A 17,697-nucleotide genomic window follows, 5' to 3' on the forward strand; every position below is an offset into this window, starting at 1 on the left:
CCATCTGTCAGCCAGCTGGCATCCTGTATATAATCTACCAGAAGAAAAAAAAGAATAAACATGAAAATTATATTACACAAAAACCAGACGGAAACGACCTCCAAATCGCGCATAGGCTGCTGCCGAAACGACAGATCATTTTACTGTTTTAATTAACAGAGTAAAAAGGATGGTATAAAAAAGTGGTGGAGAAATAAACTGAGATGAATTTCCACTGCTGGGAGAAATGTAATACGAAAGCCTCCTGCTTACTGCAGCGTAGTGGAGAAACAACATTTTAAACTTTGTAAAATATATTGCACTTTTGGACTAAAAGCCATCTCCCATTTGCGTTCAATTTGGCTAGACTCATGAGACATTTTATATGAAAAGTAAACAATGAAGCAATTTTTTACTTGAATTTGTTGCCCTCAGCACTACTATTACTCATTTTTGTCGTATTGCTTATTTCCACTTGGATACAGTGCTGTTCATCTTCATTGTGCTATATTTATGTTTTTCTTCTGTTTCTGCATGTCTTATGCAAAGATTGAGCTTTTCACTCGGTGAAATAAAAACATACTGAACGACTTTAGGCCTGTTTTCACTGTGGCTGTCATTTTGAATGTCAAAGAATGAGTCTGACAACAGATGCACACTTTCTACCTTCACACAAAACACAACACCAGGCCATATATATTAGAAGTGCCAACAATGTGTGCATGCATGCCGCCCATCGCTGACATGCAGTGGGTTGATGTGCCAGGAACAGGTTGAGTGAGAGAGTGAGCAGTGTGGAGAGGCGACAGTCGGGGGCTGGGAACACACACGACAGGTGTGCGCTGCATATGTGGTCACATGACCGCCTATAAGGCAGATTAGGGCCCAAACAGATGAAGCACTGCTTAATGGCAGCTTTTATTAAGTTCACAAAGCAGGGAGGGGAGGGGGTGAACAGAGGAAAAGCAGGTGGCTGGGCCTGGGCACTCTTAGATGAAGACAGATATTGTACAGTGGAGTCTGAAGAGGGTAGCCATTGTGGAAGGATTTATGAAGATTTGCCCGCCCTGGACTCACCGCCTGCCTGTTGTGGAGTCCGGCAGTAATATAGCCAGAGAGGGAGCGCTTAAAAAAACAATAAGAGAGAAAAATGTGCCGGCCAAGAAGCCACAGAGTGTGATCATATATGATGAGATGAAACTATGATAATACCTGTGAAGACGCTCCGTCATTGTTGCAACAAAAAGAGAAAAGGACGCACAGAAATAAAGACAAATTAAACATTATTCACACACAACCAAGAGTAAGTCGCTGGAACATTTTAAGTTTAGATGTAAAAAGCAGATTACATTTAGGATACTGAGCAAAATATCTGATAATTGTGATAAACACATTTGACATGCATTTTGAAATTATAGATTTTAATTTAAAAAAATCTGCGTATTTGTAATAGTGACAAATTATCAGAGAAATATCAGATGCACGAGCAATAAAATAACTAAAACTACAAATAACAGAAAGAACATCAATCTATACATAGTGGGTTGAAATAAAGTGTTAAGACATGAAGGTATGCATTGTAATAATAAAATACATTTCTAAATAGTGTATAATCAACCATAGATGCATCAATGGGAATATATATTACACATCTATTTCTCTAGAGCTATAGGCGCTAAATGAAGCCAACAGAAAAAGGTGATAATGTGTGTTATAACGTCATTATCACTATATTGTGAATATATTTGATTGTACAGGTGTCACATCTGCAGAAAAATAAACAAAATGGTTCCAGACCATTAAAGTCGAGGCGCACGAGCTGATTGGCTGTTTGGACAGTATGTACTTTACAGTGCGACGGCTGCCGACATGACAAAGCACCTGCAGCGTGGGGCCTGAGACAGAGAGACTTCAGTGAGATGTGATCGCTACCGCACACTTCAGTTCTGTCCTCATCTCTCTGCAGAAGCTGCCTCCAGGCACACGCTATCCAGACTGTTCACTGGTTTGTTAATCTGCCATCTTCCCCCCCCCCCACCAGTCTGGTTGATGCTCCCAGACTCACGTGATTTTAACTTTGATGATTTTTTTTGGAAGATATTCCTATTATTCCTGAAGCAGAAATGATCTCACTAATTGGTGGAGTCAGACCAGACTATCAAATGTGAATTTCAAAAAACAGAAGCTGGTGGAGACCAAAACAAAGCTAAAAGAGAGCGAGTATTAGACTTAGCATTCATGAGGTGGACAGAAACACAACTCAAAATCAATCTATGTCGCCTGGATCTAAATAAAATGAGCAGACGTTTGTGTTACTTGTGATAACATGTTACTGGTGCTGCTTTAAGCTCGTGTGTCTAGTCTGGACCTCCTCGCTAATATTTGTAACCGGATTCAACTGTCTTTTTGAAAAACTCAAGCATATGCTAAGCTAAACACGTATCTGCAACTGTAAGTTGGTAGAAAGATTAGAGTCCCTCTCATTTAAAACAAGATAATACAAATTATTTTGTTACATTGTTACACTATCCTACCGTTGAATCCTCACTGGAGCTGTAGTTGTTGAATTAACAATAACATTGTTATTTTTACCTTTGGGTAAACAATGCTTGAACTTTATGAATTTAGGTTTATCACCACAAACAAATAATGGGAAGGTGCATCCTCTCAAAGACCTATATAACTATAAGTGTTATTTTATCTTTATGAAATCGGCAGACACACAATTGGTTTACAATATAAACAGAAAACCCAGGAACGTGCTTCAGCCTGTTAGAAAGAGCGATGAAACCCTCACCTCAACATTAATGTTGTAATTAAGACTGGCAGCTGAGATTCTCTTCGCAGTTAAAACTTAAATTTACAAGATAAGGTGCTATACTATCAAATCACAGTATTTTACATCCTCAAACAACAAATTCTGCAATCATAGTCTAGACTGCGAACGCAGGAAAGTCTTTCCATCTTTAGTACACATTGTATACTGCTCAACACCACGAGAAAATAAAGAGGATCCTTTTGCATAAAATGAATGAGCTGCCGTCTGTCGTGTCTTTGTCATCAGACACAGTCGAGCTTGTTGTTGAAGAGACCCACAGCTACACACTATATCACTGATGTGTATACGACACGGCTGAACCGCTCATTTTACTGCTTCATTGGCCCGTTTATAGTTCACGTTTTTGGATGAGATGTTTCCCCTCGCCTCTTTCAGCGCTCTGCCCCAGTTAGACCTCACTTTAAATCCGCTGCCCTTTGCAATAGAAGTCCATTTATCTATTTTTGCATGTCTATGGGCTTATTTTGGAAAGACCTCAGTCACAAGGCGGAAAAGGGGGGGGCTGTGTGAAAAAAGCTGCTTTGCCATTGGTAGCAGCTGTTGCTGCTGAGACACCTCTGAGGAAATGGAGAATTGGACACACACTCATCCAATTTACCATTAACAAGACCTTATTGGATGCAGGGCCATAGGAACATGTGGCTTTGCCTTATGCGGCTCTGTTTAGATATGCTGCTGTTCGACGTGTGCGACTGGGGTCTGAGGTAGTCTTGGCACCTTTGTTTGGTGTGGTGTACGTAGTAATCTCAGGTCTGTGAGCTTAAGGCAAGGTGCCCTGTATTGTTACATGTATAAGAAACAAAGCAAGTCTTACAACGAGAATTTATATACAGCAAAAACACAGAAAATGGTACAAATGAGACATTTGGTACTTAACAGTGACCCAAATAACAAGAATTTCATGTCTATGGGCTGAGCCTTGTTAAAACCATTGGTGGGAAAGTCTGAGCTGTAACATGAGATAGTTTCAAACATCTAACACCGAAGCTAGTCTACAAAGACCTGCAAAAACCAGAGATTTCCATCCGTTTTATATTTTCCCCATTTAAAATCCAACCACACTTAAAGCACTAGGTTGTTCTTAAGCTTTTCAACACAGCAGCCGCTGGTCAGAAGAGTGACGTCGTCATCCTCCTCCAAATATACAAATATACAATTACACCATAGACCCCATGAAGCACAGATCTACTTCTGTATGTGCTCAGCAGGTTTTGAATCAGACATATTTTTTTTTTCTTGTGCAACACCTGTGTATTGTTTCTGGCCGGGTAACTTTTTTTTTCCCCATAAACACACCTCACATTCTTCAAAGGGTGGTGTATCGAGGCATATTTGTCTTTCAACACATTTTTTATTCTGCTGGGACAAAAAGATAACAAAAGCATTCTTCTCACAGTTTTGATGGAACATTCAGTTCAGTGAAAACAAACAGCGCTGGTGAGATTATTCACTTCAAAAACCAGAAAAACTGGATTCAACTGTGGCCAGATCACACAGAGAAGAAGTTGAGCAAACCATCCGAAACTGCTGATCAGATTGTCACGATAAAGACCCACATTGTGTTTCTCTCTGATGGAGGAAGAAAAAAAAAAAGAAAAAAAAAAAAAAAAAAAAGACAGGGTTTGATAGAAGGCAGGACTTTTTGCTCAAAAGCACTTTAGCAGAAATGCTCATCACAGTTAATGAGAACAATGTGACTATGACTTTATCACAGACGCTGAGGCAGCTTTTCCTCAGAGACATTTTAGCACTTTAGATTATGAGTTATTAAATGAAGTTCAATAACTTCATTTCAATAAAACCATATCATTTACCCACACTTGACAAGTCCTCTAGATAAGACAAACTGGTGCTTTTCAAATGCTGACGGATGTGTGTTCACATGGTTGGGCCACAAGTTCAAATGAGGCCGTCGTGCTCAAAAATAAACGTGTGCTGAGTTGGGAACGAACACAGTTCCTGTATTTCTGCGAGCTCTGTTTGAAGTGAAGACATTTTCAAAAAAAGGGGGGGGGGAGTGTAATGTTACATGGGAGATGTAATGTGGTAAACACGCAGTTGTCATCTTACAAACACAAACAGAATCCAGCAGAAAGATTAGCGTTGGCCCTTTAAACAGCTTGTGAAAAATGAGCCTCCTGTCGACCACGTTGCATAAATGTTTACTGAGAAATACCAAACATTGTGTTCTATTTGTTTTACTTTGACTCAAGTTTGCCCATTGCCACAGATTAGTCATCCCCGGAGTTAAACACGACTTTGCCAGCGTAACAAACAACTAGTAGCAGACAGCGATCAGAAACAAGTGCAGTAAACGGTTGATCCAGGCTGGCTCATGGCCACGCGGCCATTACCCTTCAAGTAGTTTGCCTCAGCATTGGACCAGAGGTCTCCAGAGTTGAGTGGGAGTGTTTCATCACTTTATAAGTCTTTAACCAAAAGGGGAGAGCTTGGAGCAAAGAATAAATAAAAAAAATCTAATGGCCCCGGCGCTCTCTCAGAGGCCAGAGTAATTCTCATTCCACTTCAATTGCCACAGCGCGGCACCGCTGCTGCTGCTGCTTTCTTGGCAAACGGAGAATTCTTAAGTGCTAAGCTGTAAATTTGCCTAATTTGACGTGAGTCCGAGGGGAATGGGATCATTTTCTTTCAGGGAAAAGGCTGGCATATTGGCTGACAATAAGCTGGAACGGTCCAACATGGTGTTTCTGTTCTGCGATGATGGCTGGAACACACAGCGGACAGCGCTCGACAGAGCTGTAAAACCATTAGATTCTGGCACCGCCGCTGTGTGACTCATTCTCATGTTAATACTGTGAAAGCCTTTCAATTGTAATTTCCGTGGAACAAAATGGTGATTTTACCCTAAAGCCATTTAAAGTGGCTTGTCTGTTTGTACATATTTTTGAATGTGAGGATGCTTAATTCACACATACACACACACCTGTTACTACTCTGTCTTAAATTGTTGTTCATATACTGGTCCACTATGCATATTGAGTCTCATGTACAGGAGGAATCGACCAGAATTATGGTCACAAGATGCAGGAAGTGTCACTCATTTAATTTCTGACTTCCACCTGGGAGCAGTCACAGGTTAAATAAAAAACAGCAAAACTGTAGATACATGTACTTTTTAATACATGGAAACAGGTCAATGCTGCTTCATCATAGAGCAAAACTTGTTACTGAAGTCTGCCATTTTGTACAAATTACATCAATGTCTCATTGTCGAATAACAAAGGATTGAATATTTAATTTACACCCACTTCATACCTGATATCCTCTGTGTATCTATAAAATGAATGGAGATACTATTGATGTACTATTATCTTTAAACTTTGGACCGTTGTATAAATGCACTGGCCATTCTTAAACTTTAGAAAAAAAGTGATCACTAGCAGAGCTTTAGCAACTAAGTAACAACACAACTGTACAGATGGTGAATGATTGCCAAAACAACAGTTAGCCGTGGTAAATTAATAATATTCTACTCTGACACAGGCTGAGTAATATTTGCTTCACACTGATTTCCTCACCTTATGATGATGTTGCAAGAGATCAACTGAGTAAGAAGACATTTCTTGTGACCTTCTCTGGGATTTGACTAAGTAGTTTTGCTGTGAAACTATAGTTTAAAAAAAGCATTAGTGTCTCAGTGGGAATGAGGGTGAACTTGAAATAGCGTGGCGGTGAAACAGAAACATGACAACTGTGGCATTTAAAAAGCAGCAAGTGGCGGTGACTTAAGAAAATTCTTTGCAGGTTGCAGCAGGTTCAAGTTTGGGAGTTTTGTATTGTTTCGGTCCCAACTGTTGCACTACGTCTAAAATCAATGCATTACGATCAGCTTTATTTCTGTTGAATGACTCTTGAATATCACCAGCACCAAACACCACCCCTCACATCACGAGAACCTTTAAAAAGACCGGTTTCAGTGTCACAGCTGTGACCTTCATAAAACAGAGCTGGGCAACAGGTGGGCATCATGTGTGTGCTAATCTTCCACATTATGGTTGTTGATAACAGACACTGCACAGCCCCCGCTCAGTTAAAACTCAGTAATTTAATATGGAATACATCATCAGCAATGTGATATTTGTAGCATGGAAGAAGCAAAGGTTGGGAAGATTCTGCTGATGCTAATAATAGAAAACGTCCATCATTCACTGTGGGTTTCTGTTACCAGAAGAATTCTGTGAGTAACGCAGAGCCTCCAAAACAAGACATTGGGTGTCCACTGAGGGATTTTGGGATTATTTTTTTCACTCGCTCTCCCCCTCCAGTAAGGGCATGAAAATGTGGATTGTATTTCGCTGCGACAATCCTTGCCAATTTTGGAGGACAAGGTCGGTGAATGTGCAGCCTTCCCCCTTTTTCACAGACCACCCTACTGTACCCATCAATCCTCTCACACGAGGCTCATGGTGGCTGGCCTCTGAGCAGCCGCTGCTTCAACGTATACGATTAGAACGCTGTGGGGCTGCTCCTATAGGTCTGGTCAATCTTAAGCTAATTTAACATGTAAAAGTTCAGGGTTTACAAAAGTATAAATGGTCACATACGTGCATGCCCCCCCCCCTCAGGATGGATTGTAAAAAAACTTCCTCTGACTTTTCTACTAGCGCCATCATCAGCTCAATTTTTGTATTTGCCCTTATGACCGAATGTCTGAAGAACGCAGCTGCACTTGTACTACAAAATGTTAGCTAGCATGCTAACACTAAGATGGTGAGCATGGTAAACTGTATACCTGCTGCTAATCATGAGCATTATCAATGTGAGGGTGTTAGCTTGCTGACGTTAGCCTTCAACTCGAGCACCGCCGTGTATCAGTCACGCCTCGTCTTTTATGTACAAGTTGTACAAGAGTTGAATAGCTGCGCTAACAGAATATGAGGCCCATTGTGAACGCAAAGAGCCATGAAGATGTCAGTGTTTGAACTCTCTATCCCCCTTTATTTCCCCCCCCCCCCCTCCCCCTCTCCTGCCCGCTAGCATGATTCAGGTGTTCCACAGTCAGGCCCTGTGATTAGTCTAATTTGCACAAACGCTGGCGAGCGCCGCACCTGTTGCCTGTGCGCTGCCTGCAGCCGTGGTCCCTCAGCAGGCTGACAGGCCTTCCCTTGGATAATCCAATCTCCTCGTAACGGTGTCGCTGCTCTCCACCAGCACAGGACAAGGGCATTCTTTTGTTTGTTTTTACCTAGTCCCCCCCTCTGTGTTCTCGTGGCCCACTATGCTCCTGATGGGTCATTATTGGACCATTCATAAATACTGCCACCCAGCCACCCCCCCCCCCCCCCCCCCTTTTTTTTTTTTTTTTTTTTACAGCTTGCCACTGTCCCCCCCCCTAACTGCTCCTCACCAGCGCTCTCCTCTACCTGCCAATAAGTTGAGTGAAGCTTTCCTTCAGGTTCAAAAGGGGCCCTACAGCTTTCCACATGACAGCCTTCCAGTATCCACATACTCACTCCATTTGGATTTGAAACGGCGCCAGGAGAAAATCAAGTGACACAGGCCACACAGAGAGGGAGGGAGGGAATGTGATCCCACTTGATTGTTGAGAGTTTATATAGCGAGTGATGACAAAGTGCTTTATGACTTTGCAGTGTTCGCTGGGGCCTTCGATTGAAGCCTTATACAGGCAAAGCCCCCCCGCTGACCTTGGCTTGTCAAATGTTCTCCTTTTCACCAGGAAGGAGCGAGTGTTCAGCGGCTGCTCAGAGCCGGTAAGCTGCTTTTAGAGAGACAGCCGCGGAGAGCTTTTGGAGGTGACCCGTGCTTCCTTACTTTCACAGCTGATAACACTATTGAGGAAACGCATCAGTCAGAGAAAGGTTTGGGCCAGCTAACCCATTGAATCATTAGCATATGTTGAAATATTAAGCAAGGAGACTGCTGCCATGCACGCGGCTCTGTGAGGCTGTACTTGAGCCTAATGCTAACGGCAGCATGCTAACGTGCTCACAATGACATTCTGATGTAACAAGTATAATGGTCACCATTTGACCGTTGTCTTGAAAGGCGGTTAACAGATGTTGATAACATCAGTCCAAACGGGGATTCCCGAGGAGTATAAGGATATTTCCAGAGGGGCAAAGTGACCGGTGGAGTTCCAAAGGCCGTGTCACAAATCAAGTATTACATGAGATTGCTCCCAGCTGCACACCACGTGCTCTTTATCTCACAGGGAAGAGGAAATAGGAGCATTTCTTCCTCAGGCCTCCTCTTCCTGCATTGTCCGTGACCTTTTTCTATGCAAATCTTTACAGGGCAATTCCCCTCGGAGGGAGATGTCATGAAGCCATGTTGGGTGGAGCGTGAAGCTTCAAGAACCGGACCTATGCTGCTAGGATATGAAATATCCTGAGTCAGTGTGATGGGAAAACAAAAGCTGGACCGGGATCAACGCTCAAGAAGCAGTTTTAAACGAGTAGAGACGATGCGCGCGTGGTGAAGAGGGATCACGGTAGCCCTCTGACTGGCTGCAATGGGCTAACAACACTTGCATTGATCCAAGAAGACACCCGGCCCTCTAACCTGCTGAGTGCTCAGTTCCAGTGAACAATGGAGTTCAGAGTGCGTCGATACACTACCCTATTGAGTGCTCTCCGTTTAGCAGCAAGATTGATGAGGTTAAGGCTCCCAACCGGGGAGCCAAATGGTGTCAAAACCAAGGTGTTGCTTTGGACTAACAATCCTTCACTGCACTACCAAGCTGAGAGGCGCTGGTTACCGGCTGATACGCCAGCTCGACCCAGGAAGTGTATTTACACAGGCACAAGGTTTCTGAAAGGGTATGCAGACTCTGGTGGATGTTGTTAAGATTTTTGAAATGCAAATGAAAATATGAGGGTAGAATAGATGGTGCTTTCTGGACAGGAATGCACTGCAAATCCCCCAAGACACTAAATGATGTACAAGTGGATTTATTACAGTCGGTCCCTATAAATCTAAGGTTGGCCTGAACTCCAGGGAGAGGTTAATGGATTACAAAGGGATGTGGTATCGAACCTCAGAGAAGTTTATACACCTCATCAATATGTGAAACGCTATTGATCATTTAGACCCGGATAAATTAAATTCATACACTTGATAATGCACGGCAATATTCAGAATTCCCTGGATGTGGAAAAATTGGCTTTTTCAGTCCAGCTTTTTTTGGGGGGATGAGAATCTATGGTGGGATATTGTATCAGTGGCAGTGTGTGACTTGAGCTGTATCGTCAATGCTCCCAGAAACCAGCATCCACCCTCTTTTGCTAAAAAGTACATCAAAAGGAATAACTGAAGTTGAGGATTTTGGAAATATCTGGTATGAATTAATGCTATGGATCCTAAGTCGCTCATACAGTACACTCCCTACATGTTAGCATTTTAGCTACATCTAAAGCAGCATCCCATCAGGCCATAGCTTGTGTGAGGGGAGACTGATTCCACCAAACATTGAGATACAGTTGAATGAAAGTCAACACAACAAGTCATCCATCTAGTTTCAGGTGGAGCTCTAAGGATAAAGCAATGACTCAGTCCAACATTTTAGATGCAGAGAAAATTATCTGAGTATTTCTTTAAACTATTGGAAGAACTCCCATTTAAGGGGAAATCCAACAATTGTACAGGTATGGATAACTACTGTGTTGTAAAAAGCCTTTTGTGGCTAAACAGGGAGCTGCACCGAATCTGATAATAGGCTAGCCGCTAGCTAGAGGCTAAACTGCTACTGGCATTACACACTGGATTCCCTGAGTTGCATTGTGGGTAATGCAATTGTGGGTGCTGGGTTTTGACAAGAGAGAAGAACGTGTGAAAATAAAAAAAGACAATAGTGTGCAATGCTTAACCGTGGGAGAACTCCATCAAATTAGATACAGATATTCATACATGTTACATGTACTAGCATGTTAATAGCTAAGGTACATGTTGTAGTTAGTATCTTATACAAGTTAGCAACAATAATGCATGCAACTATGCTGAACCATTTGTAGCATTGGTATCGATCACTTATACTTAGGGCTTATTTCTTTAAGTATGCTTAGCATGTTTTACCTGAGTGTAGCTGGGATTGAGAAGGAACAGCTTAGACAATGTAGCACTGAACCTGACAAGCGGACTCTGAGATGTCCTAAAACGGACACTAATGAGGACGAAGCCATCGGATTTAGGTTACCATTTAACAATCAACATTTTCACCCCACTGGTGGTAAGAATTAAAGCTCACCCAAACAATCTCTAGATTAGCAATTGTGTTTTTGCATTACAACCTCACTGAACTGCTAGCATGGCGATAGACTTATCGTGTTATTAGTTCACAGTTTATACAGTAAATGGCACATGGTCCCTCTTTTCACCCTGGTGAAATCAGTTTCCTGGGAAAAATCCCAGCATACCTTTTGTCTCTGCAATCATTATACAACCTCTCCTTTATTGTCCTTCTCTCTGCCTGTCTCACCCTGTTGGAATGAGCAAAAAGTATTTATTTCAAAATAAAGCCCTTTATAAAAATTACATTTAAGTCTATAATGGCTTTCCTCATCATATTCAATGCATTTGTTTTTTTTTTTTTAGAAAGCCCTACTCCCACACCAACAACCGTCTCTAACCGTCTCAACTGACTCTGACGATCCACCTATGCAATGAAAACAACACTTATAATGTGAAACTATGTCACTCATCAATTCCAGAGAGAAAGCTCAAAAAGGTTTCATGGCTTTCTGAAAAGTACAGTAGGGTTCTCATCTGTATCTGAGACACAAATTACAGCCGGTTCAAAGAGACAGAAAGCTCAGGAACCACAAATATATCAGAACCTTTGACATAAAATGATTTTAGAATTTGGATATTCATGCATGTTGGATTTGTATTTCCTGGATGTACAAGGCTCAAACTTGGTTAGCAGAAGTTCATTTTTTTATATTATTACCGAACTCAATTTTTAGCCACATAGAAAAAAAATACTTGTTACTTGATATGAATGTTGCAGAAAACCATCCTGCACCTGAACACACACAACCACATTCCAACAAACATCTCAGAGAGATTTAAAATGACGACTGCACAACAGACTTAAAGGACAACTTTTTGTGTGATTTGAGTTTTTGTTTGTTATCGAGCATTCTTTTTTGTTTCATTTAATATTAATTGGACGGATGGACATACACATATGGTATATTTCACTCAATTATGATTCAGAACTGGAACATTGTTCTTTACTGCAAGTCAAGTATTTTGCTGTGTGTGTGTTTCAAAATATATACTTATGCAAAAATATAAACGTGGAAAATCCCTGTAATACTAAGTTGAGCCTTTAAGAGTAACATACAGCAGCATGTATTTACTGTCCAGTGGGTTTAAAAGGAAAATATAAGAGATTCTACTTGAGATAAAGATTTATTACACTGTTGTACAATTATGGGCCGACGATCAGACAGTAATCAGCAGGTTACAGAGAGGACCAGTCACTGGTTCTACAGTGGCTACGAAACAAAAGTTACACCTCTTGATTATGTACTTCTTTAAACCAACCTTAGTCATCCATACAAATTCAGCTCTACATAAATCAAAAAATATATAGTTTACAGCATACTGTATTGTTGTTGACTCCTCATTTCAACAGAAACTCGATCAACATCACCCGACTGAATCTGTCGGTTAAGACGGGTGAAAAAAGAGCAGTGCCCCTCTACCTTTTCTGTCTTGCTATGAAGGCCATGTGATGGAGGTGGAAATGGCACCAGAGCTGATATCCCCTTCTTCTCATTCATGGACTCTTCTTGTTAGCTGGAGACAGTGAGTACAGAGTGAGTAATTCAATAAGTCAAGTATTCATTTATTACTTTCCTTTTCAATCATGGGGCAATGTTTTTCTTCTAACTTCCCCCATCCACCTCCACACTTGAGAAAAGTGATACAAGTTCTGCAACTTCCATCCGTGGCAGCCCTCGTTGTCTTACTGCAGCTTAATTATAAAATATTGCCGCCGTTTTCTGTAAAGATTACTCACTGTAGGAGGCCCTACGTAATTTGGACCGCAGGGTTTGTCACGGAAAATAATACAATGCAACTGGGCTTTCTGTATTAGATTTCCGCTTTTAGCCTCCTTGACATTTCAAGCTGCATGAACTAATACATCTGTTATTTGTTGATCATTTGATTATTAACATACTTCACAAACCAAATCAGCTGCCCTGCTGGAGACGCAGAAACAGCTCAGGAGACCGTCTGGGTTTTCTCGCTTGCAAAAGATGCACAATTCAGCCGCACAGTGAAAAACGGAAAGCGGGGGGGGTAAAAAAAAACAACTAAAAAAAACATTTTATCTTCTTCCTCCTTTGAGCGAATGAGCACTCTGACACCGGCATGGAACAAAGCCCGTCATCACATTCTAATCTCGAATTTCAGGGCTTTTATTTCACCCAAATGCCACCCCGCTGGCCTTGTGAATTATTGACAGACTGACACCAATGCGAAAGGACACATAAAAGAGGCTAAAAGCTCCGGCCCTGGAAGAGCTTGTCCTCTCCTATTGCCGTCAACAGGGAGAGAAACTCTGCTAATGCTTCTCTGGGAGCTCACGGTAACTTTGAGACTGAAGTGCCAACATATGACTCCTGACCTACAGCTGCACTATACAGGAGAGAGAGATTGTGTGCAGCGCTGCTCTCTTTGGTCTTTATAAAGAACCGTAGTACAGTTACAAGGACACCAAGGCAAAGCTGTGAATTATCTGATCAAAATGATGAAATTAAAAGCAGTCACTGCACACAGCCTTTTAGAGTCATTCGGATTTGACTGTTGCTCGTCGTTTCCTCTTTCAGAGAAACGTCACACCATGGTATTTGGCTCGGCGTGCAGTCATTTAGTCTGCGTGATGAAAAGTAAATCGAGGTAAGCCGTGTGTCAACTAGACACTCCAGTATTTGTCAGTTTTGCGTCTTCTCACGCCCACGCCTCATTTTGCTCAAGATTAAGATGTTAGAGAAACAAGAGGAAACAGACAGTGAAGATGGATTAAAAACAAAACAAAACAACAAAAAACACAAAAAAACAAAACAAATGTGAGCGGAGAGGAGCATAATGAAACAAAGCCGTCGGCAGAGATGAGAAGCGGTGTTTGGAGAGTGTCTTTGCGCTTTCTACTGCTATCTAATCCACCTCGCTCTCATTGCTGGCACCCTCGGGCTGCCTCAGTTTGTCCACCTGTTCGTTAATCTGTCCATCCCCACCACGCCGATCCACTGTCTGCATGCTTACATCGTCCTCCTCCTCCTCCTCCTCTACCTGGCTGAGATCATCCTCCTCTTCTTCCTCTTCTTCCTCCTCCTCCTCCTCCTCCTCCTCCTCCTCCTCCTCCTCCCCCTGTACCTCCATGCGGTCCTTCAGGTCCAGGGCCTGGGTTGCGCCCTCGCCCACAGCGCTGTCGTCTTTGTCGATACCATGCACTCCATCGGGCCCTCCCAGTGCATCCTGGGGGCTGTGGTGTCCATCTCTGATGGGGGAGGAGCTGGCGGACTCGTTGCTGACGGGGGAGATGTCGCTGCTGCTGTTGGTGTGGTTGACTGGCGACGAGCCGGGTGCCGAGGGTGGCTTCAGGGGAATCTGCCATGAGGGGATTTTAGGAATAGCGGGAGTGGACGGGAACTGTCTCCTGTAGAAAACGAGAGAGAGGAAGATCACGACCTCATGAAAAACCTCACTGTGATCAAAATGTGTGAAAAGAGCTTTCCCACGATCAGCTGCAAAACTACACATAGCCTCCTTAGTCAGGTGTTGAATGAGAACATATCTTCAACACCAGTTTACATTTTAGCATGCAGCCACACACACAAAGCACCGTATGAAAATCTCATAATTACAGATCAGAAAATGGCTTCCCCCCCAAACCGCCAGATGTTTGTCACACCTGGTAAAGATGCTCTGAGATTTTTGTTTAATCACATCCACTGCAGCTTTTAAGATCAAAAAGACAACGTTGAATCGTAATGGGATAGGCGCTTCTTAGTGTTTAAAAAAAACAAAAAACAACAGTTTGCAGATGATTTGGATCATTTCAACAGGAAGGGAACACGCTTGGAAACAGATGGTGATTCAGAGCCTTTAGTTTGTGATTCAAGCCTTTGCCAGAAAACTCATTGTGAGAGTTGGGATGAAGTCAGGAAAGCAAATGACAAAGAGGATATTATTGCTGATTAGAATGTACGAGGCGAACAAAACATGCTCAACTACACAGTTCTGAGGCAATTTTCGTCCTCGCCGGTTTTCTGATGTACACCACCTACTTCAGGCTTCATTATGGACACTGATACATAATCATGCATGCTAATGGGGGCCTGACTGAGCTGGGCTGCGCCTGACTAGATTGGGGAACAAAGATGGGAAGAACGAGGGGATGTCTGGCAATAGACAATGAGACCTTTAACAACACAGAATACTTTACACCGCGCATAAGCAAGTGGCAGGTGGGTCGGATAAGATTTTACACCGTAAACAAATAAAATGATTGATTGGAAAAGTATCTATTTTACCAGGACACAGCTAAGTTTTTAGTTCATATAGGTCATTTCTGTATGTGCCCATAAAAGGACTGAAGTTGTATAGGAGCAATTATGCACGTGTTATTTTGCTTACCAATAAAAGCAATAAAACACAGAAGACCAGCTGATGCCTGCAGTATGCTAATCGACCGAGGCAAGTTGTGAAGTAAAAGAAATGGTGCAATCAGTATTATAACCTCCAGTGCCTGTGAGATTAAACATATTTGAGATTAATGATTATGTTTTTTAGTGTGCGAGCAATTTGGAAGAGCAATGTGACAATCCGTGTTCTTTTATTTTATTTATTTAGACACAAGCACAAACTTCCAGGCCATCAACAACAGTGTTCTGTAGAAGCGGCTATATAATGATGGTTGCGTGATGATTGTTTCGTAGTAACTATGTCATCATTGTTTCTGCGATCTAAACTCAGAACTCCCGAAACCATAAATGTATTTAAATGATGAATCTAAAGGTTAACTTCTCCCTAGAGCTTTCAACCACATCTCACAGTCTTCTTACACACCGTAATACAGTCAAAGTGTTACATTTCCCCAAAGCTAAACTTGTGAGGTGCAAAAAGACCCCAGCGACCATCTACCATTTGTTCTGGTCTTGTCCTTCTCTGGTCATCCTAATTTGATACAATTTCCAACAGTTATGGCTGTAATATTATCATCAAAGAGAAGATGCAGAACATTAAGCTGGCGAAAACCAGATGCAGCCTCAACAGCGTTTTTTAGGATCTGTACTAGCACTAGCATAGGCCATTATTCCTGGGGTCCTTACGCATACCTCACAAACCTCCGCTGAGAAATGACGCCAAGAAACTGCAGTTCTCTTAAATGGCCTCTTGAGGCTGGTACAAAAATGCCAAAACTTTACAGCAGAAATAAACATGTTTACTGCCTGGTACGAAAAAACAAAACATTTTTAAAACATAGAATCAATCGAGGATGATTAGTTGAGGACGGTTTCTTCAAACACTAACCATGACCCTTGAATGGGAATGTACAGTATCTGTCATTTTGCAGCATTTAGAGCAGTCAGTTGATCCCTAAACCACACCGTATGGTTCCATACTTCAGTCACATGACGACAACAACAGGGCTCCCACATCGCCCACCAACCGGAGCACATTCTTTCATTTTACAGCCTAACATCACGATAAAATATGTTTCTGAAAACATTTGAGGACATAAATAGGCAATGCAGTGAATAAATCTTTATTCATATTTGATCAGCGCTGCCTAGTTCAACAGTTTGATCGGAGTTCACGAGCTTAAGGAGCAGTGATTGACAGCTGCGTTAGAGACTCCTTTCCTTCGGGCGCAGGGGATTCTTGCAAATGCCATTAGGAGCACTGAGAAGAGCCGGAAGAACCTGATTTATTCACAGATCGTCTGTCTTGTGTACTTCTGTCAGGATACAGTGACAGTAAACCTACTGAACCTTGAATCTGTCAATACCCAGTTATTACATGTGCAAACCCCCCAAAATAAAGTAGGGATAACAGAAAAGAGCAACATGGTGTTATGTGAACAGTTAAAACATATTTTAATGTCAGATATAAATGTAATGTGAGCTTTGTTCCTGTTTAACACCGTCAAATGGTTCAAATGGACTGCATGCAGGATCTCAAAAGTGCATCAAAACAGTCAGTGGTTGGCCCTTGAACGCGCGCACGCGCACGCACACACACACTTTCATGTGTTTCATTCTGTGACGGTGATCTGGATAACTTTGTTACCTGCCGAGCAGTAAGCCCTTCAAAGAGACGATCTCAGCCTTCAGCTCTCCAACTGTTTGGTTGTCCAGAACGCGGTAGGTTGAAGACGATGTCTATTGGAAACACACAAGTGAGACACACACAACAAATGTCACACACACACACACACACACACACACACACACACACGAGCACTGTTCAGTTCACAGGCAGGGTTGGAGGACAAAGTCAATACACATCTTTCAACAACTCCTCTGTGCTCAGTCTCAACAACATGATATAATAAAAAAAAGCTTTGTTTGGAGAAAAAAGGACATTGGGTTCAAGGTAAACAAATATGGTAAATGCAAATGCTGAAAGCCGCATGTTTTTGTGTAGTCGGGTCATTCATCACCATAACAACCTGGGCCAACGGCCTACTGCTGGTGATGACGTACAATCCCACTGCAGTCACCTTTATGGCCTCGGCTGCTCAGAAAGTCCAGTGAGTGTGAATCATGCTGTTTTTACATAATTTTCCATACTATCTAGAACAGATTAGGCCAGTGTCCAGTGTTTTGGATAATTACTTTATCTGGAACAATGGCCACATTCATGAAGGTAGACCAAAGCTG

At 42.1% G+C, this 17,697-nt stretch overlaps 1 protein-coding gene across 2 annotated transcripts in view; it reads right to left on the minus strand.

Annotated features, from left to right (window-relative positions):
* Window positions 1-8,134: 8,134 nt before the first annotated feature.
* The window catches only part of pex14 (peroxisomal biogenesis factor 14), a 48,759-nt gene continuing 39,196 nt past the window's right edge, over window positions 8,135-17,697 (minus strand). The window contains exons 8-10 of one of the 2 annotated variants that reach the window (XM_031845574.1): window positions 17,105-17,196; window positions 14,102-14,468; window positions 8,135-12,601 (exon numbers count right to left, since the gene is read on the minus strand). In XM_031845574.1, coding sequence (XP_031701434.1) covers window positions 12,578-12,601; window positions 14,102-14,468; window positions 17,105-17,196 — 483 coding nt within the window. In that variant the 3' untranslated portion in view covers window positions 8,135-12,577. Of the gene's footprint in view, window positions 14,469-17,104; window positions 17,197-17,697 lie in introns of both variants that reach the window. The other variant, XM_031845573.1, reaches the window with a different exon arrangement.

This window comes from Anarrhichthys ocellatus, unplaced genomic scaffold (genome assembly GCF_004355925.1).
Source record: "Anarrhichthys ocellatus isolate YVR2014 unplaced genomic scaffold, GSC_Weel_1.0 scaffold5, whole genome shotgun sequence".
NCBI classification, from domain to species: domain Eukaryota; kingdom Metazoa; phylum Chordata; class Actinopteri; order Perciformes; family Anarhichadidae; genus Anarrhichthys; species Anarrhichthys ocellatus.